The 24368-nt window shown below is 41.5% G+C and overlaps 1 protein-coding gene across 1 annotated transcript in view; it reads left to right on the top strand.

The window, feature by feature from the left end:
• LOC149233748 (flagellar radial spoke protein 5-like) overlaps positions 1-17698 on the top strand; it is an 81477-nt gene extending 63779 nt beyond the window's left edge. The window contains exons 2-8 of the mRNA XM_089379845.1: positions 15263-15379; positions 15769-15833; positions 16087-16175; positions 16504-16583; positions 16733-16844; positions 17036-17155; positions 17393-17698. Coding sequence (XP_089235971.1) covers positions 15263-15379; positions 15769-15833; positions 16087-16175; positions 16504-16583; positions 16733-16844; positions 17036-17155; positions 17393-17578 — 769 coding nt within the window. The 3' untranslated portion in view covers positions 17579-17698. The remainder of the gene's footprint in view (positions 1-15262; positions 15380-15768; positions 15834-16086; positions 16176-16503; positions 16584-16732; positions 16845-17035; positions 17156-17392) is intronic.
• The last annotated feature ends 6670 nt before the right edge of the window (positions 17699-24368 follow it).

Raw genomic sequence — 24368 nt, 5'->3', positions numbered from 1 at the left:
TCATCCTGCCTACATGTCGCCACGGGTTATCACAGGGGAAGGTTGAACCACTCACCCTGTACACAACAAACCACTAGGGGAAGGCTGGACCACTCACCCTATGGTTGTGTATTAGGAGGAGAAGGATGAATCACTCATCCTGCCTACATAGAAAACCACTAGGGGAAGGTTGAACCACTCACCCTATGGTTGTTTATCGCTCCAAGAAGTACTCCAAGCCCCCCCCGGAGCTCCCAGAGCTCAATATCCATATCATACAAGACCCTCAGGAGAGGGTCTCTCCATGACTCCTAGTCGTTCTCGGAAAATCAAGAATTTGAACTTTCCCAGGGGTTTTGTCAGAATGTCGGCGACTTGCTCATCAGTCCCAATGTGATGGAGTCTTATTGCTCCTCATTGTACCATATCTTGGATAAAGTGGTACTTGATGTCTATATGCTTGGAGCGATCATGAAATATATGATTCTCTGATAATCGGGTCCCACTTTGGTTGTCGCAGAGGATCACGGTGGTATCCAACACATGTCCAAACAATTCACTGAAGAGCTTCCTCAACCAGACAACTTCAAAGGAGGCCATACTCGTAGCTATGTGTTCGGCCTCAGCGGTGCTTAAGGCAACCGATTTCTGCTTCCTGCTCATCCAAGATATCGAAGCAGAACCCAAAGAGAAACACCACCCAAAAGTGCTCTAGTGATCCACCACACTGCCGGCCCAATCATCATACGAATAACCATGCAGCCTCACATCTCTGGCAGAGTATCTCAGTCCATGAGTGATTGTGCCCCGAAGATATTTCAGAATATTCTTGGGACTAATCCAATGCATGTGATGAGGCTCAACCATATATTGGCTCAACTTATTAACTGTAAAACATATATCCGGACGAGAGTTCACTAAGAACATCAATGCTCCTATGAGTTGACAATACTCAGAGGCATTTCCCAATACGGGTTTGCAACACTACCACATAACTTCTTGAAGTTACGTTCCATCGGGGTAGTCACAGGCTTGCAGTCCACCATCTCAAATCTTTCCCATATCTCCACAACATATTTTCCTTGAGATAGGAAAATTTCTCTTGGCTTTTGCTAGTCCTCCAACCCTAGGAAGTAGTGCATCAGTCCTAGGTCCTTCATCTCAAATTCGGAAGCCAACTCCCTCTTACATTTGTGAATGAGAGGGTCTGCACCTGTCAGAAAGAGGTCGTCCACATAAAGTACCAGTATGAGAGGTTTATCATCTTCAACCTTAAAGAAAAGGTTCGGATTGACTTCACTTCTAGGGAATCTCAGCTTCATCAGATAGATATCAATCCTCTCATACCAAGCCCGGGGTGCTTGCTTCAAGCCGTAGAGAGCCTTCTTCAACCTACATACATGAGATTCGCGGTCATGAACCTCAAACCCCTCGGGTTGTTCCACATAGACTTTGAAGTGACGGAACCAGGTGAATACTTCATCGTTCTTTTTCAAGAAGTAGATCCAAGTCTTGGAGAATAGTCATTCGTAAAAGTGAGATAATATAAGTATCCTCCCAAAGAGTTTACGGGCATCATACCATATATGTTGAAGTGGATCAACTGCAATATATCGGAGGTCTTACTATTACTAGAGGGGAATGGTCCCCTTGTAAGTTTTCATTCGACACATCCGGAACATACACCTTCATGCTCTACTTTGAACTTGGGCATACCCGTCACCATCTATCTCACATCGGGAAGAGCCTTATAATGAAGATGGACAAACCTCTGGTGCCATAGTTCATATTGTAGAGATGTGTCGCAAGACATGGCTCCCATTGGACTTCCTCCAAGTCCAACTTGATACAAAGTGTAACAACATCTTTAAAATTCCTTTTCCAAACACGTACCTTTCCATCAATGAATGCCACCTTGTATCCTTTGTCTTCCATTGCCGAAATGGACACCAGGTTCTTCTTGAGATTAGGTACATATACAACTTCTTGTAAATGTATCGTGTTACCCTGATTCAATTGAAGGGTAACATTCCCTACTCCCTTCACAGGATAGGTGGCATTGTCTCTAAGAATAATCTCCAAGTTTGTCTCCTTCTCTATCAGATTAGAGAGAGCTTCCTTGTACTCGGTGAAGTGCCTTGAGGCACCACTATCAATTAGCTAATTCCCCAAAGTGTTTGTAGGAGAGGTAGTGGAGAGGGTTGATATAAGATATTATTCCTTTTGCTTATTGTTAACAACATTTGATTCTTCATACCTGGAGTTCCTTGCTTTCTTGGAGGGTTGACCATTTCCATGATGTCCCGCATTCCTTTTTCCTTTGCCATTGAACCTGCCATTCCTTTGATTGTTGTTGTTGAAGTTACCCCTGGAATGATTGTGATCATCATCATGTGATGTGTCCCTTCTATTTGGATACTCCCTTGCATAGTGGCCAAACATATTGCAAACAAAGCCCCTGCCTTTCCTTCCTCCTTTAGATCCAGGCTTTCCATTGAAATGACCTTTAGACCCTGCATTCATTCTCCTTTTGGCATGAGTGGAGAAAGCAATGGGGCTGCCTCTATTAGAAGGCATTTCTTGCTCCACCATTTTTGTCTCTTCTAATGTCAGATCAAAAGACATCTTCCATCCATGATGGTCAAACTTTTCACGGAGCTTGTCTTCAGCCGGGAAGTGGGATGAGGAACCCATTGAGCTTTTAGTCCTTGTCCAACTGTTTTCGGTGATTGCTCTTTCACTCTTTCTTGGGCTTTGTCTTCACCTCAACTCTGAAACCATGTTAATTTTGGTATGTTCTATACTCAAGAGCAATTTACTTCAATTTCTTAATTAGCCCAATATCAATATCCAGTTTAACAATCACATCAACATGATATTAAAATGCAGATAGAACATAAACATACACAGTAGAAGTCAAGGGAAGACAAGAGGACACAAGATGTGGCACCAGCTAGGGACAAACCCCAAAGCAGGGAGACCCTTGATCAATTCTTCTTATATTCTTCAATAGTTCAGCAGAGAAAGATAGTACAAAATTTACAAATCTGATAATTTATGACAGCAGCAGTAAAGCCTTGACCAGAAAAGTCAATGCTGGTCAAATAGGGAAGAATCCTTACACTGAGTAGGTCGGTCAAACCTAGTGAACTTCGGCCTTCAACAGTTAGCTCAATCAGCCCAAACACTGCTCATAATTCTGATTTCATTCCGCTGATGATTACTGTTCTAGTTAGGGCACTTGCAGCAGCCCTAAACTCCCTTGACAATTTCCAAACAGTCCCTAAGAGAGCTGTGGCATACCCTTGAGGAGTTCATCAATCCAGCAACCCTCCACAAAATACTGCTGCAATATTGCTGTTTGCTGCACTCCTGGTTAGGGCATGTCCTGCAGCCCTAGTTCCACCACACAGTCAGCAAACAAGCCCTTGTAGGGCTGCGGTTCACCTTGGAGACCCTCCTCTCATACCATGCTGCCTCCTAAAGGTGTTGTCCACCCATGACAGCCCTTAACACAACCTCCAGCTGTGTGCTATGGCCTGCGGCCTAGCACAACAGCTTGCTGTAGCTTTCGGCCTTCACAAATGTCACCCAAACAATCCCAAACAGCAGCGTTGTATTCCTCATGAACTCAGCCTAGCTGATTGCACTTGCCAACACCCAACTGCATGCATATCCAGCCCTACGCTGACCTGTCTTCAATGAATTTCTGCTCCTTGTGGCTGCGGCTTCCCTGCCTTGCAAACAGTCCTTAATTCATGCCCTAGAACTGCCTTATTCACCACGCTGTCACCTACAACACTCAGAGATTTCCACGCTGTCCTTCTAGGCTCCTTTCACGCTGTCTTAGGGCTCCTTCTTGCTGCGGCTAGGGCTTCTCCTTTGCTGCGGCTAGGGCCTCTTCTTGCTGCGGCTAGGGCTTGAGACCCTTCTCTCCACCAAGTCCTCCTTTTGAGAAGACATACCCAAACAAGTGGAGAGAGAGATCATGAGATGATGTGCACCTAAAATGACTTGAGGTCTCCTCTATTTATATGCAACATTGAGGATGAGCTGGGGGTTAAAGTGCTTGTTTTGCTTGCTGGCCGACTTTGACAATTTGTCAATAATACAAATAAATTCATATCTTTATTTTTACATGTCAGAATCGGATGATCTTTAGATCAATCCTACACCTCTGGGGGAGAGGAATCCAAGAAAAATATCAGCTGTCATAAATAAGGTGACCCACATGGAGTTTGGCCCTAGTTGCCAATTTTAACGCTTTTGAAGGGCTTGAATGGTTTAGAGAACTCAGATGAAAATTGGTCAAAATTCACATAGGTAAGTGCACCCAACACACTTTATCATCATGAATATTGAGGAGAATTTTCTCACTTTCTTTTGCATTTTGAATCTCACCCAAGAGTGCTTAGATAAATGAAGATATTTATCATTTTCCAGGATGACATCTTTAGACCTTCCCAGGTTTTACCTCGACACCCCAAAACTCCATTTTTATGTGGAATTCTTTGTGGGCTGATATTTCCAGCACTGCAACCTTTTGCATGAATGGGGGAAAGCACATTCTTTTTCGACAATTTGAAAGCATCTTGCATGTTTGAAGGAAGATATATTTAAATGGCTAAAAACTTTAACCAAGGGACCTTCAGCACAAATTATACTTCCAAAAGTAGCAAAATCTCAAGCAACAACAAAAGAAAAGTCTAAGTATGCAAACTTTTGAATATCCAAAACTTTAAATATAAGGCCTGAATATAAATGCACTTTGCCATGAAATCCAAAAACAGATTAAAACTGATCAATTGAGGGCTCAACAGGATCCTAGGTTCTTTGAGGAGTTTACGGATTCCATAGACAAACTAAGAAATAAAAAACATGGAAACACTAAATAAGGTAATAGGGGAAAAAGGAAGAATTGATTTTTCAATTTCGCTGGGAAGAGATACATACAGAATATGATGATGAAAATCCGATTTCAAGTTAGTTGGGATTTGAGGTTTTTTGAAGAAGACATCAGTACTTGTCTTCCTGGAAATTTGTATCTTCATATCTTCCAATTTTCATTGGTAAGATACATCAAGTGTATATTGACTTTAAATTTTAGTACCTACATTTTAAGACTTATGGGTATATCTATTTTTTGTGGAGATGATGATGGAATTGATCCCAGAGGATGATTGCTTATTTTAAAGAAGACTCAAGTTTTGTGCCATTGAATGCCTTGCTGATGAATCTCTCATATGGCTGCGTAGTGTTGCTTGTCAAATGGGAGAGGTAAAAGAAGTGCCGGAAATCAAGGAAGAGGACAACCATTCAAGGAGGCAACAAATTCTAGGTATGAATCTAACTCTATTGACAATAAGCAAGATGAATATTATCTACCAGCTACTCTATCTACTACTGCTCCCCCGGACTCGCTGGGAAATTGGCTTATTGATAGTGGTGCCTCAAGGCACTTCACTGGTTACAAAGAAGCTCTCTATAATCTGGTAGAGAAAGAAACCAACCTGGAAATTGTTCTTGGAGACAATTCAAAATATCCCGTGAAAGGCGTAGGAAATGTCACTCTTCAACTAAATCAGGGTAATACCATCCACTTACAAGATGTATTATATGTACCTGATCTCAAAAAGAACTTGGTGTCCATTTCGACAATGGAAGACAAAGGCTACAAGGTGGCTTTCAGCAATGGCAAGGTACGTGTATGGAAAAAGAACTTTAAAGATGCTTTTACTCTTGGGTTTCGAGTTGATTCATTATATCAGGTCGGAGGAAGTCCGTTGGGTGTCATGACTTGTGACACATCTCTTCAGTCCGAATTATGGCATCGGAGGTTTGCTCACCTTCATTATAAAGCTCTACCTGATGTAAGAAAAATGGTAACTGGGATGCCCGAGTTCAGATTAGAGCAAGAAGGTGTATGTCCAGGATGTGCCGAAGGGAAGCTCAAAAGGGGACCATTCCCCTCAAGCCAAAGCAAGACCTCCGATATATTGCAGTTGGTTCACTCAGACATATCCGGTATGATGCCTGTGAACTCTTTGGGAGGATATTTATATTACCTCACTTTTACAGATGATTATTCTCGCAAGACTTGGATATATTTCTTGAAAAAGAAGGATGAAGTGTTCTCCTGGTTTCGACACTTCAAAGCCTTGATCGAGAATCAAACCAAAAAGAAGATCAAGATCCTAAGGACTGATAATGGGACTGAATATGAATCCAATGAGTTTCATGACTTTTGCAAAGAGGCTGGCATTAAGAGGGAGACCACTACACCCTATACTCCTGAGCAGAATGGTGTGGCAGAAAGGAAGAACCGTATGATTGTGGAAGCTGTCCGTGCTATGCTCCATGATCAAAGACTTCCAAAGTTTCTATGGGCCAAAGCTGCGAACACTGCTATATATGTACAAAACCAATGCCCTCATCAAGCATTGGGTTCCAAAACTCCTGAAGAAATGTTCATCGGTAAGAAACCTGACATATCTCATTTTAGAATTTTTGAAAGCCCGGTATATTTTCATGTGCTGAAAGAGAAAATGAATAAATTGGGTGCATCTGGAAAGAAAGGAATCTTTGTGGGTTATAGTGAAAATACTAAGGGCTATAGAATCTATGTAGCTGGTCAAAGGGAAGTCGAGATTAGTCATGATGTCACCTTTGACGAAGATATGGCCCTTAGCAAGGTGGACAATCTTCCTACTTTGAGGAGCACTCAAGAAGCTAACACCAGGGAACCGAAAGAAAAAGAAGAGGAGACAATGCTTGATGTGGAAGAACCCCTGGATCCTATTGATCCTCCTCCGCCTGAGCCCTCCTCTTCAAGGAAGAGGCCTTCATGGCTTAGGGGGACACTTGATGATGCTGAAGGACACACAACACCCCGAGGAACCTTCCGTGAAAGTAAGAAACCGAACAGGTATCAGGGATACCTGACCATCATGAGCACGATCATCCAAAATGAGCCTTCATCATTCACAGATGTCGTCAAGCATCAAGTATGGAAGGATGCTATGACCGAAGAATATGAGTCTATTATGAAGAACGATGTCTGGGATGTAGTCCCTAGACCCTAGGACAAGGCAGTTGTCACTTCAAAATGGCTTTACAAGATAAAGCATGCAGTTGATGGAAGTGCGGAAAAGTATAAGGCTCGTTTTGTCGCTCGTGGCTTCTCCCAAAAGGAAGGTATAGACTATGACGAGATATTTGCACCTGTTGCCTGATATAACACCATCCGCTTGATCATAGCCCTTGCTGCTTCGCAAGGATGGAACCTACATTAGATGGATGCCAAGACTGCGTTCTTACATGGTTCGATCAAAGAAGAGGTCTATGTGGAGCAACCCGAAGGATTTGAGATTCATGATCGAGAATCTCATGTGTGCAGGTTGAAGAAGGCCCTTTATGGGCTAAAGCAAGCACCCCGAGCATGGTATGAGAGGATCGATAGCTACTTGATGAAGCTGGGATTCACTAGGAGTGAAGTCGACCCCAACCTTTACTTTAAGGTTATAGATGACAAGCCTCTCATACTGGTGCTATATGTTGACAACCTCTTTCTAATAGGTGCAGACCCTCTCATTCACGAATGTAAGAGGGAGTTGGCTTCTGAGTTTGAGATGAAAGACCTAGGACTTATGCACTATTTCCTAGGATTGGAGGTCTGGTAGAAACTAGGGGAGATTTTCCTATCTCAAGGAAAATATGTGGTGAAGATATTGGAGAGATTCGGCATGGTGGACTGCAAGCTTGTAACCACCCCGATGGAGCTTGACTTCAAGAAGTTAAGCGGTAGCGCTGCTGGACTTGTTTTACAAAATACCACCAAATATCATCAACTCGTCGGAGCATTGATGTTCCTAGTGAACTCTCGTCCAGATATATGCTTTGCAGTCAACACGTTGAGTCAACACATGGTTGAACCTCACCACATACATTGGATTGGTGCCAAGAATCTGCTGAGATATCTTCGTGGCACAATTACTTATGGGTTAAGATACACTGCCGGAAATGTGAGACTACTTGGATATACTGATGCTGATTGGGCAGGCAATGTGGTGGACCGTAAGAGCACTTCCGGGTGCTATTTCTCCTTGGGATCTGCTTCGATATCCTGGATGAGCAGGAAGCAGAAGTCTGTGGCCTTGAGCACCGCCGACGTAGTGTACATTGCTGCTAGCATGGCCTCCTATGAGGCAGTCTGGTTACAAAAGCTCTTCAGTGAGCTATTTGGATTTACATTGGATACCACTGTGATCCTATGTGACAACTAGAGTGGGATTCGTTTATCAGAGAATCCCGTATTCCATGATCGCTCCAAGAATATCGATATCAGGTACCACTATATTCGTGACATGGTGCAGCAGGGAGCTATAAGGCTCCAACATATCGGTATAGATGAACAGGTCGCCGACATTTTGACAAAGCCCCTAGGAAAGGTCAAATTTCTGACTTTCCGAGAACGACTTGGAGTCGTTCAGAGACCCTCTTTTGAGGGTCAAGTATGATGTACTGAGCTCTGGGAGCTCCAGGGGGGCACGGGGTACTTCTTGGAGCAACATATGACCACAGGGTAACTCACCATCCCCTGTTGGTGCACTTTGTACAGGGTAAAAGGTTCAACCTTCCCCTGACACCCCGTGGCAACTATGGAACAAGATGATTAGTTCTCCTGTGGGCCAGGATGATTCGTTCTCCATGGCGATTGTGGAACAGGATGATTCGTTCTCCTGTAGGCCAGGATGATTAGTTATCCATGGCATCCACTGGACATGATGATTCGTTCTCCTATGGACAGGATGATTAGTTCTTCTGTCGAGGCATCCTACCCATGCAGTTTGGGACTCATGGGAAGTACCTCTCATCTGATCAATGAGCAGGGAAATGAGGATAGGGACCATAGTAGTTCTATCGATGGACGCATCGTTGTATCTACCGTACTCCCTATGCTAGGATGACCTCCATTGATCTGGGATCAATGATACTGGTCTGGGACCAGTGAGAGTGGTACACCCTCTAAAACTGACTTCGGGTCAGTGAAGGACTGGTTTGGGACCAGTGGAAGTGGTACACACTCCAGACTGACTTCGGGTCAGTGGAGGATGGTATGAGACATCCTCGATCACTTCTTCTTCATAGTTTGAGCAGAGCAGAACAGAACAAAGCAGAGCAGGGGCCAAGCTGTACAAGGCAGTGCATTTGATGGATGAATGGTAGCGACAGTCAGACGAATTGCAGATGGAGTTCTCCCTAGTTGAGAGGGAGTGTTAAAATTGGCAACTAGGGCCAAACTCCATGTGGGTCACCTTATTCATGGTTGAAAATATTTTTCCTAGATTCCTTTCGTTGAGAGGTGTAGGATTGACCTAAAGATCATCCGATTCCGATAAGTATATATGGAGAGATGAATTTATTTTGATTATTGACAAATTATCAAAGTCGGCCAGCAACTTATGTAGGCTCAGACGCCTAATAGACACATCTATTCACCTTCAACGTTTGGATATAAATATAGGATGACTCCTCATTTGGTCACTCACTTCTCATCATATCTCTCTCTCTCCTGTGCAGAAAGACTCTCTCTCTCACACGTGAGCCGAAACAAGTCGTTCGAAATCGTGCACTGGTGCACGGCAAAGTCTTGGACTGATGTGCGGTGAAATCTTGGACTGGTGCACGGCGAAGTCTTGGACTGATGTGCGGTGAAATCTTGGACTGGTGCACGGCGAAGTCTTGGACTGATGCGTGGCGAAATCTTGGACTAGTGGACGACGAAGTCTTGGACTGATGTGTGGCGAAGTCGTGGACTGGTGCGCGGCGAAGTCGTGGACTGGTGCACGCCGAAGTCTTGGACTTATGCACGACGAAGTCGTGGACTGGTGCACGGCGAAGTCTTGGACTGGTGCACAGTGAACGACTCGCCGATGAAGACTTGGTGTGTTGGGCGGGAGCGCCCGAAGAGTTTGATCTAGGGTTTGGTACTGCTGATATAAATCATATCTTTGTACTATTTCTCTCTGTTGAATTATTGAAGATAAAAGAAGATTTGATCAAAGGGTTTCCCCATATTGGGGTTTGTCCCTGGCTAGCCACCACATCTTGTGTCTCTTGTCTTGGCTTGTTTTATGTTGATCGTTTAAATGTTCTATCTACACTTTACTTAATGTACATGTGATTGCTAATCTGTGGATAATAATAAGAAAGATAAGTAAACTGCTCTAAGCATAGAACATACCATAATTTAACAATTACAATGTAGAAGCATCTCCTCTATTGGTTGGTTTCACTGATTCTGATTGGGCTGGTGACCCTGATGATCGGAAGTCTACTGCAGGTTATGTCTTCACTCTTGGTTCTGGACCTATTACATGGGCTTGCAAGAAACAAAGTGCCATTTCTCTTTCTTCAGTAGAAGCAGAGTATCGTGGCACCATAGAAGCTAGTAAGGAAGCCCTGTGGCTTCGTTAGATCCTGTCAGAGTTTGGCTTTTAGCAGCAACATCCGACTACACTTTGGTGTGATAATCAAAGTGCCATTCAACTATGCAAAGATCCAGTCCAACATCAGCACAACAAACACATTGAACTACACATGAACTTCATCAGAAAGCTCATTCATGACCATGTTCTTGAAGTGCAATATTGTTCAACCGATGATCAAATTGCAGACATCTTTACAAAGGCTCTCACAGAGGTGAAGTTTACTAAACTTCGATTTATGGTTGGAGTTCAGGAAGTTGTCACTAAGGGGGGATAGGCTCTAATGCTTCCTTCCTTCTCCTATTGTGTCATATTTGTACATCCTTCAATCCTATCCCAAGTTGTTCTTAAGGGGGGGTGTTAGGATATTCCGACACATAGGAAATAGTTAAGTATAACTTGGTCTAGTGTAGAGTTAGGTAAAGTGTGTTTATTTACTATGTACTTTTGTAACTTACAATCCGACGGTCACGATATGTTCTAGACATGAAGTGATCTGACGGTTCATTCTCTCCTCGGTATTACCGACACTTGATCTGTGGCTTAACACCCGATTGGTCCATGATATCTATTTAAAGAGCATGGGGGTTCATTTGTAGGGTGACCGTTCATGAGAGAAACTTATGTAAATTTTATTTATTTCATTAATAAATTACCTGAAGTGGCGCGTTGGCTCAGGCCGTGGACTGTTTCCCTCTTTGAGGGTTTTAACCACGTCAAGAATACTGGTGTATTGATTTGTGATCTGTTTGTGAGTGGTGTCCTTTGGTGTTCTGTCTGAGGAACTTTCCCTGTAAATTCCTACATTACTTCCAATGATTTGTATTCTCAAGTTGTCTTATGTCATTTATATCATTAAGCAATAATACATAGAAAATCTCAACTATAATGCAATAATAAACATAGGATCATAAAGCGATAGCTAGACACTAAATAGACACAAGATTACCCTGCGAAAACCCAACCTTGGGAAGAACCCAACCAACTTTTCTTCTAAGGAGATTTCAATCTTCAACAAAGTTTACGATATAAATTGTTTAGAAATCTGTGCCAATTTTCAAGCTTTTAATACCAGTCAAACTTTGTCAAAGGAGAGAGAATGTCAGACTTCTGTTCAGCTAGTCATATCTGGTCAACAAGCTGAATTTCGGCCTTTACTGCTATCTCAGAAAATTTGGTCGAAGTGCCTTATTCAACTTTCGGTCAATGTTGGTCAAATAGTTCGGTTAATGCTCATCAGAATTCTGCCTAAAATTTCGGTTAACAACTCAGTGAAAGATGCAATCAAATGCCCTGATAAGTCTTGGTTAACATAGGTAAAAATAGTCCAAGATCCTTCAGTCAACACTCGCCAATGAGTCAAACTTCTGCTTGGAATTCGTTGGTCAAACCTTAGTCTTCTTCTGCTCCTTTGCACGTGTGAACAAATGGCTAATTTCTCTTGAGATCTAAATTGATTTGATGATAAATTTAGGAGCTCAAATGGTTTATTTATATTGGTCAAACTAGGTGGTTTTTGACCAAGGGTCACACCCATTCATAAGGTGGGGCCGACTTCACTTTTGGGGCCTACACGAAGGCCAAAAATAATAATTTTAATTTTGCATATTTAATATTTTCTTGAGCTGATTTAGGAGGCCAATTTGCCATGCGGGAATACCTATGGATGCTACAAAAATCAACAAAAGTGAAGTTTGTCAGGCTATAAAAGGAGCTAACAACAAGGAGAAAAGGAGCCTATAGCATAAAGGAAGGATAACTACAACAAGTAGTTTGATGATTTGTGTGAATACATGGAGGCAAAGGACAACAAGGAACACTAGACAAAGAGGACTAAAAGGGCTGAAAGCAAAGGATTGCTACAACAAGTAAGTCACGTTATTTTGTCTTTGTTTTTATGAGCAGATGAGGGTTTGAACTCTGGAGGATAAGACCTCATTCATAGTGACAAACTTGTATTTGTTGTATTATAGTATTTGTATTAGGGTTCTAAAGGGCCATGATCCCTTGTATGGGAGCCTTGTGAATTTGTTATTGATGGATTGATAAGGAACTTTTTTGGCCATATAAATCTTGTGTACTCTTGATTGATTTCACTGTTGATATATTCCATTGTGCAAAGTTCATTCTTGAGCATTGCTAGTGTGTTTATGTGCTAGTCTAGTCATAGACCAAACCTAGAGTGCAAGGGAATTTCAACATGGTATTGTAGCGGCTTTGAAGAACAGTTAGCTCAAAGTGTGCATAGGTGTTAGCTCTAGGAGGGAGTTGTGAGATTATTTCATGAAGCAATATTGTTTCCAACTCACAGTTGGCTAGACATGGAGTAAAAGGTTCATCAGAGAACTTGGAGATGTGATCTTGATTGGTTTGGTGATGAGGCAGGATGGGAGTTTTGGTGTATTGGTGGAGAACTTGGTTTGCAACAATATGTTGAGTGGCAGATTGCCGACACTGTTGATGGACTTCCGTTGACTTGTCAAAGTAAGTTGAGACAACTCAGGTGCCTTGGCAGGGAGTGCTTTGGCATGGACAAAGTAGCTCTGTGTGGATGACAGGTTGATTGCGAGATAGTATCTTTATTGGGTTGTCGAGTTGCACATCTGGTAGTAGAGCCATGTCCAATGAAGTATTTGATCCAGGATGATGAGGACACTTGCAGAGTTGAGTTGCGGTGGTCTAGAGTGGACTAGGCCTAGTGTTCAACCGCAACTCAGGACTGACTTTGAAAGGACACAAGTTCAGTTGCAACACTTTCTGGGAGGGAAAATAGAGTAAGCTAGGGGAGGTTATGTAGACTCAGAGGGAGTCTTGATTCAGAGGTACATTGCAAAGGAGAGTCAACCGCCCAGTAGAAATCTAACCTTCAAGTTCAAGCGAGAGAGTGCAATCTTCCAGGCCAAGTGAGGAAAGTCACGAACCATGCGAGGATTGTCATGATGGCGGTGCAAGGAAAGTCATAGACCATGCAAGGAAGTCATGGTACATGCAAGGAAGTCATGCACCATGCAAGGAAAGTCATGATCATGCAAAAAGAAGACATGGCACATGCAAGGAAGTCATGGCCATGCAAGGAAAATCATGGAGCTGGAGATTTCTACGAGCATGGTATCTTCGAAGATCTAGGTCTTCCTGAAGGATGTGATTACGGATTAGATTCGGAGGCAGAGCCACTTCCAGGTAGTGGTGGAAATACCTCCCTTGCTAATGGGGTGTTGAAAATTGTGTAGCTTGAGAGGTACTCCCACAAGTCTTGGGTGCTTGACTTTTGAGGAGAAAACCCACAAAAAGACTTGTTTGTGGGCAAAGTACCCAAGCCTAGGGGTTTTGGCCCAAAGGAGTGGGCTTAAAACCAAGAAAATGAATTTATTTTGATTTTGAGTCATGTAGGCTCAGGTCAGCCAACAAGGCTAAGGGACATGACTGTTGGGGTTTCCACCCCTTAAACAAGTATATATTGAAGGCCAATAGAGAGGCCAAGTCACAAGTAAAAGGACACACTTGTGCAAGAGAACAAGAACCCTAAGGAGAGCCGAAACCTTGGAGAGAGAGAGCTGCAAGGATATCTGTTCTGTTCTGGCAAGGAAAAGGAACCACAGCAAGAGACTATTTGTGTGAAAGAGGCCGAAGTTTCTGTCTAAACTGTAGGAAGTAGTGATGGGTTCGTTCTACGTAAGGAGCAGCCCTAGGAACAGGGCTGAGGCTGGTTATAGCCTGGAGGAGGTCTGTTTAGGGCTGGATTGTGCCCTAGTCCAGGCCACAGCAAGAAGAGGACCAATGGAGGTCTGCTAGGGCTTGAAGTAGCCTGACTGAAGCTGGACAGTGGTAAAACAGACCAGACCAAGGTCATCTGATGTAAGGCCGAGGCTGCCAGTGTTAGGCCGCATGTCCGAAGTTGCAGGAAGGAAGCTGCAGGTAGGGCCTCAGGCAGGAGGTCCAAAGTTGCAGAAAAGAGGACCACAGGGCCTCAGGAAGGAGGCCACAGGCAGCTTCAGCAGGCTGAGTTTGTGCAGACAGCAAGAGAGGGCTGAGTTTGTGCAGACAGCAAGGGTCTAAAGGATAAGACCTCAGCCCTAGTGACAGACTTGTATTTGTTGTATTATAGCATTTGTATCAGAGTTCTAAAGGGCCATGATCCCTGGTACGGGAGCCCTGTGAATTTCTTATTGATGGACTGATAAGGAATGTTTTGGGCCATATAAATCTTGTGTACTATTTATTGATTTATTTCGCTGCTGATATATTCTGCTATGCAAATTTGTTCATTGTTGAGCACTGCTAGTGTGTTTATGTGTTAGTCTAGTCATAGAACAGACCTAGAGTGCAAGGGAACTTCAACATTAAAAGAATCATAAATAGAAATCTTTAAGCTGACATTGATGGATGGGATCTGATCGTTGTAGAGACCAAGCCAATTGGGACTGGTTGTGATCAAGATAAGTCTTTGCTTGATATTGGGCTACTTCCTACTGCTGCATGAGTGATATCTGTTGATGCTTTGGGCCCATGGCCTTGTGGCTTTGCTTCTGGCTTCATGGACATATACTCGTGTTTTGATAATATTCTGCTTATCAGTTTATGAGATTATGAGCGTTTTGGTATTTAACCAGCACAGTTTTGAGATCTGCTACTAGCTAGTGCTCTTGGAGGTTGTGTTTTGTCCTTTTTTGTATATAAGTGATGTAACTATTTTATATCAATAGTTAAAGGAAGCTTTTATTCCAAAAAAATGAAGCAGCTGAAAGTATCCTCTATACATATCCAACGTAATGAATGTACTTATTTTGTTGAATCAGCCTCACAAAGTGGGTTCCACCTCCTGGTAAAATGACGGGAGCTTATGTCAGGGACAATATTGAAATTTCACGCAAGCGAATGGATGTTAAATCTCTGGACATGCTTCAATTTCATTGGTAAGCATATTTGTCATATATAATACTGGTTAAATTTATCTTTTCCCATATCTCAAACTTGTGTTCGTTGAAAAGAGAAAAACTGGTGTTATTAAGCCCAAGTATTCTCATTTCTGTTTTATCACAATCATATTGCTAGAGCATTGCAAAACTGGAAACTTTTAAATGGCTTTGCTGTATAAAGTGAACGTTCTTTTCCTTGCATGTTCAAATATTGAAAGCATTTTCTTTCTTGAATAGAATATCAGAGATAGAAGATTGCCTATTTTGGAATACATTTTTCCAGCTGTTAATAATAATATATGATAGTAATTGAAGATTCAATGAATCTGAAATGGTAGAGTTGTAAATTATTTGGATATTTTCTGCGACTTCTCTGTAATTAACAGGTGGGAGTACTCTAACCCAGCCTACCTGGATGCATTGAAGTTCCTAACTGATCTAAAGGAAGAAGGTTAGTATAGTCCTTACTTTTGACTGCAAAGAATTTCAAACCAGATATGCCTAATGTTTCGGGAGTTACACTTTTTTTTTAAATTTGTTGGTCTGTTAAAGGATGGCTGTATTCTTCAATGTGCTTATTAGTTAATTTTAGTATATTTCTGAGTAAACGGCTAGACTTCGATCTCTTGAAATATTCATGCTGCAGTTTGGGAAAATTCTATTATTTATGAAGCTTTCAAAGTTTCATGTTGAATGACATGCAGGTAAAATTAAGACATTGGCTTTGACCAATTTTGATACAAAAAGGTTACAAATAATTTTGGAGAATGGTATTCCCATTGTCAGTAATCAAGTGAGTTCCTTATGCTGTTTGCCAGACTACGCTTTTCATTTTTATCAAGGATAAGATGATTATAAATAATCTCATACCATGTAAAGGCTCAAGTATTATATTTATGAGGGGACCGGCATCGGCTTTTTCCTTTCTTTGGCGGCGAAAGAGGGGGGAGATATGTGAACCGGGTGTGAATGTCATTACTGTGTTGTAGTCTTGGAGGACATATGCCAGCTTTAAGGTTTTTTTTTTTGTGGGGGTTGGGAGGGAGGAGGGCGACGTTTTCCCTTTTTGATAAATGGGTAAATCAGGTCCTCATATTGTCAATATGTTGTAGTCTTAACAGGTACAGCATTCTGTTGTAGATATGCGACCGCAAAAGCAAATGGCAGAACTTTGTCAACTCTCAGGCGTGAAATTAATAACGTTCTCTCTCTCTCCTCTCTCCTTGCACAAATTAATGACTAAATGGAATCACACTTACAATTTTCTCAATGATATATGTTTTCTGGAGCTTCAATTTTTTACTGATACTTTGTGTTTGTCTATTGTTTGGGTACTATTGTTAACATCAGATATGGAACTGTGATGGGAGGGTTGCTATCTGAAAAATTTATAGATGCTAACATATCAATCCCTTTTGCTGGGCCTCCTCTGAACACTCCTTCACTACAGAAGTATAAACGAGTATATATCTCCGTCTCATGCCTTGGTTTTATTGATACTTTTACATTAGTTTCAGCATGTATTCTCTAAGAGACACTTTCTTTCTGCTAGAACTTTTACTTTGCAAATCTAGTCCTGATCTAAAGAACTTTGGACTTAATAAAATTTAGGTTTGCATGGCTAATATTTTTGTTGGAAAATCAAATGAGCAGATGGTTGATGCATGGGGAGGATGGAGTCTTTTTCAAGAGCTATTGCGAACACTAAAAAACGTTGCATTGAAGCATGGTGTTTCCATTTCAACTGTTGCTGTGCGGTACATACTTGATCAAGTAAGTTTTTGTTTTCGAAAAGGGCATTTAAACACTTTCTTCCAATCTTATTAAATCATCGTTAAAGTGGCAGAGTTGTACAATTGTCTAGGCACCATAAAGTTTATACAGGCACACATGCAAAAAACACGAGCACGCACTTCCTATTTTGTTGAATGCATCAAATTGTTGAAAATAAAGTTGTTAACCTGAAAGCTTGTAATGGGTTATGATTCATGAATGTATTCCATTGCGCAGCCCTCAGTTGCAGGATCCATGATTGGAGTAAGGCTTGGTCTATCTGAGCACATTGATGATTCAAAGGCAATATTTTCTCTTGCACTGGATGATGAAGACAGACAAAGTATCATGGAAGTAACTAACAAAGGGAAAGACCTGCTTACTGTAATTGGAGATTGTGGAGACGAGTATAGGAGAGTGTAATATAGGATTCTCTTTTCTGGAGAAAAGATGCAAACTTTATTAGCGTTCTGATATATTTATTATTTAACAAATCTCTTATTAAGAAATAATCTCTTATTAAGAAATACAGAGTTGTATCAATATATTGTTATTAAATAGGGACCACAATATATTGTTTCCAATTGATGTCACAAGGTTTGGCGAACTTTAACCTTAAGGTTCGAATTTTGGTGAACTCTAATTTTTTTTTGAGGTTTGGCAAACCTCATCGAACTTCATAGCCATTGACCAAGTCCACAAATCAAAACTCATGTCACAACTCAAGCTTGTAATCTATCTTTGCAATTTCCATGTTCATAGTAGCTTTTTTATGTTTATTGATGATATATCTTACTATTTTATCCTATATATATATATATATATATAATTAATGTATATATAAAATGTATATAGACAAACCTCATTAAAAAATTCGAACTCAAACCAAACCTAATCATTGCAGAACCCGAACCATGTGACATAGTTTCCAATTCTAATTAAAATGTAGACAATTGGCTATGTATTATATTTTTATGATTTTACATGCAACGGTCCTTATAGTTTTATGACCTACATCATTAATTGATCTTGCGAGGGGACGTTTAATTGCTGGACAATTATTTATTGTGGTTCTTAGATTTAGATTTTTTTGCTTCAAAACAAGAAGAATAACAGTGGATCATTATCACTGATTATGATATTAATCAACAGAATCCATTACAAGAAATTATAAGAATAACATGAACACATAAAGGAAACCAAAGATTGCATTGATAATGAGAAAGCTAAAGCTAGTCAAGTCAATCCACTTTACTAACGTGGGATAGATTGAAGAGATACTAAAGTGAAATAAAGCTTAAAATCATAAAATCATAAAATAACCAAACTCAAAGTGACCTTATTAACTATTGTCTATTTCATAATTGACCATTATAATCCGATATTTACTTTAACACTCTGCTTTAATGGTTAATTTGCTAACTACACCAAACTTTTCGTGGAATTTTACATATTTTTAAGGACCCAAAGACTTAGTGAAAATGTCTACAGTTTGGTCATGTTACCACATATGTTGCATGGGGGATTTTATAGTAGGATCCCATGGACACTTAGTAGTGCCACAGCAGCATGCATGAGCAAATCCCATGGAATAGACTTTAGTGATTATACTCCTAATGAAAATTTCCATAATTTCTTTTAGCAAATTAATGTTTCCCTTAAAAGTGTACTTGGTTGAGCAGGGGTATCACATTACCATTTTCTTATCCCCTTGAGTATTTTGATCTCTAGCACCTTCATCATGCTATTTATTCAAATTGGAGGCATTTTGTGTTGAACTTATGCTTCTACGAGGGTGAATCAATATAAGATTTTTTATTTTTTATTTTTTAAATGAGCATTCATCAATCATTCATTAACTTCAAAACATTAAACACGTCTAATCTATAAACATAGTACACAGTTTAATGTGGAAACTCTTGTGAATGAAAATCACAAAAATATCTTTATAAATGTTTATAGGCACCAATTTCCTAGCTGAGCACCAACTCAACAAGATATTGTGTAGACACCAACCTGTTGGAGACACTAGTCTCCTTGGCTAAGTACTAACTTAACAATACCTGCATAGGCACCAACCTAAGGTCTTCATAGACTTCACATGGATGCTTCATACTCATGCATTTCATAGCATCATCATACCCTTAACTTTCATGCTACAACACCTCTCCTTGCTTCAAACCCTAGTAATATTTAGCCTTCATGCCCTAGTGAACCTCATAGTATCATTCCCTAGAATATGATCAGTGACTAGTGCACTTTACAACATCATAACCCCAAAATAACACACTTCACAACATCTTAGACTTTAGTCCTTCATAATGCACCCTTAACACTCCAACTAAACTCAAACTCCTATGCACACCTTTACATCCCAAGAATACTCCTTAGTTCCTCTTGTGCACCTTAGATCTCCTTTTGTTAATTTTAGGTATGTTCTATGCTTAGAGCAATTTATTTCAATTTTCACAGTTAGCTCCATATCTTTTCTAGATTAGCAATCACATCAACGTTAAAGTAAACTGCAGATAGAACATAAACATAAATCGCAGAAGACAAGCCAAGACAAGAGGACACAAGATGTGGTGTTAGCCAGGGACAAACCCTAATGTGGGGAAACCCTTGATCAATTCTTCTTATATGTTCTTCAATAATTCAGCAGAGAGAGAGAGAGAGAGAGAGATAGTACGTTTACAACAGAACTCAACACTTTGACTTATCTAGATAAGAGCATAGATCATCTCTAAGAAGATGATACATGAGATCTGTTTAAGACAAGTTGCTTCAACTAATTCTCCAAGGTGACTCCTTCACGTATCGTTGTGCTGCATTTCGTTATCATGATGCACCTCACCGCGCTGCACCATGCTGCACCCATCATCACTATGCTGCATCTCATCACGCTTCATTAATCATGACTGTACCCATCACTGTACTACATTATGTGCCATTGCTGCACCATGTTGCCATCCTGACCTATGTGTTGGCTGCACTTTGCTTGCTTGTTGTCCCTAGCATGCTTGTTGTCCTTAGCATGCTTGTTGTTGCATGCTAGTTGTCCCTTGCATGCCAGCTGTAACATTGCATGCTTGATGTATTTGCTGCTAAGTACCATACAACTGTCCCAATGTTAGTTAGTTGTCCCTTGCATGCTGCTTTCCTTCGGAGACAGATGCTCCAATTGTTTCGGCAGTTCCCGGTAGTTCTGGCAGTTCCGGCTATTCCCGGCAGTTCCGGTTGTTCTTGGCAGTTCCGGCTTTTCCGGCAGCTCCGGCTTTTCTAACAGTTCTGGCAGTTCCAACATTTCTAGCTTTTCTGGCTTTTCCAGCAGTTTTGTCTTTTCTGGTAGTTCCAGCTTTTCCGGCTTTTCTTGCTTTTCTGGCAGTTCGGGATTTTCCAGCAGTTCCGGCGTTTCCGATAGTTCTGATTTTTCCGGCAGTTCTGGCTTTCTGCCCTCTGGATCAGGGCAACATTATTTTTTAGGATTTATCTTCCTACTAAAACCCAAAGACAAGTAGAGAGAGGAAGAGATCCCAAGTGTGTTGAAATGACTTGAAGGCCACGTCTATTTATACTAAAACGTTGAGCACATGTGGGGTTTATTTGGTTGCTGGTTGACTTTGACGAATTGTCTTATAACACAAATAAATTCATAACTCCATGAATACTTATCGGAATCGGATGATCTTTAGATCAATCCTACACCTCTCGATGAGAGGGATCCAAGAAAAATATCAGCTGCCATAAATAAGATGACCCACATGGAGTTTGGCCCTAGTTGCCAATTTTAACACTCCCTCTCAACTAGGGAGAACTCCATCCGTTGATCCATATGTCCGACTATACTATCTCTGCCATCAGTGCCCTGCACTGCTCTGCTTTGCTCTGATCTGCTGACCTCTACTCTGATTTGCTGAACCATGAAGAAGAAGAATTGATCGAGAATGTCTCGTACCATTCTCTACTGACCCAAAGTCAGTTTCATCTGAAGAGAGTGTGTCACATCACTCTTACTGACCTGAAGTCAGTTTTATTGATTCCATATCAATATCACAAGAGAGTGTCTCAAACCACTCATACTGATCCCAGATCAATGTCACAAGAGAGTGTCTCAAACCACTCATATTGATCCCAGATCAGTTTCATTGATCCCAGATCAATGGAGGTCAACCTAACATAGGGAGTATGGTAGATACAACGATGCGTCCATCGATAATACTACTATGGTCCCTATCTTCATTTCCTTGCTCATTGATCAGATGAGAGGTACTTCCCATGAGTCCCAAACTGCGTGGGTAGGATGCCTCGACAGGAGAACTAATCATCCTGTCCACAGGAGAACGAATCATCCTATCAGTGGATGCCACATAGAACTAATCATCCTGGCCCACAAGAGAACTAATCATCCTGTTCCATAGTTGCCACGGAGAACAAATCATCCTGGTCCACAGGGGAACTAATCATCCTATTCCATAGTCGCCACGGAGAACAAATCATCCTCGCCCACAAGAGAACTAATCATCCTATTCTACAGTTGCCACGGGAGAACTAATCATCTCGGCCCACATGAGAACAAATCATCCTGTTCATAACGCACCGCCAGGGGAGGGTGAGTCGCCCTGTGGTCGTATGTTGCTCCAGTAAGTACCCCAAGCCCCCAGAGCTCCCAGAGCTCAACGCAACATGCAGGACCCTTATAAGAAGGTCTCTCAACGACTCCAAGTCATTCAGGAAAATCACAGATTTGACCTTTCCCCGGGGCTTTGATAAAATGTCTGCGACCTGTACATCAGTCTCAATGCGATGGAGCTTCCTCGCTCATCGACTTACCATATCGCAGATAAGGAAGTATCTGATATCTATCTGCCGGAGCAATAATCAAATACGAGATTCCTCAATAATTGAATCCCCCCTTTGGTTGTCACAGAGAATCACAATGGTATTCATCATGTGTACATACAGCTCACTTAAGAGCTTCTGCAACCATGCAGCTTCACACAAGATCATACTCGTAGCTATGTATTCGGTCTCGGCGGTGCTTATAGCAACCGAATTCTGCTTTCTGCTCATCCATGATATCGAAGCAAGATCCAAAGAGAACCAGCACCGAGAAGTGCTCTAGTGATCCTTCACACTGCCTGCCTAGTCAACATTCGAATAATCATGCAGTTTCATATTTTCGGCAGTGTATCTCAATCCATGAGAGATTGTGCCCTGAAGATATCTCAGAAGATTCTTGGCACCAATCTAGTGAGGCTCAACCAAATATGAGCTCACCATGCTAACTGCAAAACATATGTCTGGACGGAAGTTCACCAAGAACATCAACACGAATGAGTTTATGAAACTCAAAGGCATTTCCCAAATCTGGTCCGACATCACTACCATATAACTTCTGAAAGTTAAGATCCTCGAGGTAGTCACAGGGTTGCAGTTTATCATTCCACAATCGGAATCCAACTCCCTCTTACTTCTGCAAATGAGAGGGTTTGCACCTGTTAGAAATAGGTCGTCCTCATAAGGTGCCGGTATGAGAGGTCTATCATCCACAACCTTCGGGTAATGGTTTGGATCGGTTTCACTCCTAGTGAATCTCAGCTTTGTCAGACAACTATCAATCCTCTCATACTACGCCCGGGGTGTTTTGATTCAAGCCATAAAGGGCTTTCTTCCACCTATATACATGAGATTCCCGATCATGAATCTCAAACTCCTCGGGTTGTTCGAAACCTGTGGACCTGCTGCATGAGGGGAATGGTCCCCTTATAAGATTTTCCTTCGGTACATCTAAGACATATACCTTCATGCTCTACTTGAATTCAGACATCCCTTTCATCGATGAATGCCACCCTGAAACCTTTGACTTTCATTTCTGAGATGGACACCAGGTTCTTGCGATCAGGTACATAAAAGAGATTCTGTAAATGAATCGAGTTACCCTTATTCAATTTAGAGTTAACATTCCCTACACCCTTTTTGGGATAGGTGGCATCGGCTCCAAGTGTAATCCCACGATCGTTTCCATCTCTACCAAATTAGAGAGTGCACCCATCTATCCGATGAAGTGCCTTGAAGCACTACAATCTATAAGCCAGATTCCCAAAGAATTTGAAGGAGAGGGCCAATACAAGATAACACTTCTTTATCTTATCATATCCAAGATTTGATTCTTCATTCCTGGGGTTCCTTGCTTTCTGTGAAGAGCCGGCCATTTCCTTGATGCCCTGCATTACCTGTCATTTCTTTGATCATTAAAGATGTCCTTGGAATGATTGTTATCATCATCAAGTGATGTGTCCCTGCCATTCAGACACTCCTTCGCATAATGGCCGAACTAGTTATCTACCTTTCCTTTCACCCTGAGATCCGGTCTTCCAATGAAGTGATCTTTAGGTAGGCCATATTCCGCTGCGCCATTATGATAATATTCTCTGCTTCGACGTCACTCTTGGTGAATTTGAAGAGGGATGAGGAATCCACTGATCCTTTTGTCCTTTCCCAATTGTCTTCGGTGATTGCTCTCACTCTTGCTTGGGCATTGTCTTCACCTCAGCGCTGATCCCATGTTAATTTTAGGTATGTTCTATGCTTAGAGTAATTTATTTCAATTTTCACAGTTAACTCTATATCTTTTCCAGATTAGCAATCATATCAGCATTAAAGTAAACTGCAGATAGAACATAAATATAAATCACAGAAGACAAGCCAAGACAAGAGGACACAAGATGTGGTGCTAGCTAGGGACAAACCCCAATGTGGGGAAACCCTTGATCAATTCTTCTTATATGTTCTTCAATAGTTTAGCAGAGAGAGAGAGAGAGATAGTATGTTTACAACAGAAGTCAACACTTTGACTTATCTAGATAAGAGCATAGATCATCTCTAAGAAGATGATACATGAGATTAGTTGAAGACATGCTGCTTCAACTAATTCTCCAAGGTGACTCCTTCACCTATCGTTGTGCTGTATTTCGTCATCATGCTGCACCTCACCGCGCTGCACCCATCATCACTATGCTGCATTTCATCACGCTTCATTAATCACGACTGTACCCATCACTGTACTGCATTATATGCCATTGCTGCACCATGTTGCCATCCTGACCTATGTGTTGGCTGCACCTTGCTTGATTGTTGTCCCTTGCTTGCTAGTTGTCCCTTGCATGCTAGCTGTAACATTGCATGCTTGGTGTATTTGCTGCTAAGTACCATA

The sequence above is a fragment of the Pinus tabuliformis genome, chromosome J, assembly GCF_031772625.1.
Source record: "Pinus tabuliformis cultivar Carrire ecotype Pingquan chromosome J, CPIR1, whole genome shotgun sequence".
Classification (NCBI taxonomy): Eukaryota; Viridiplantae; Streptophyta; class Pinopsida; order Pinales; family Pinaceae; genus Pinus; species Pinus tabuliformis.
This window is presented reverse-complemented; position numbering and strand designations above follow the sequence as displayed.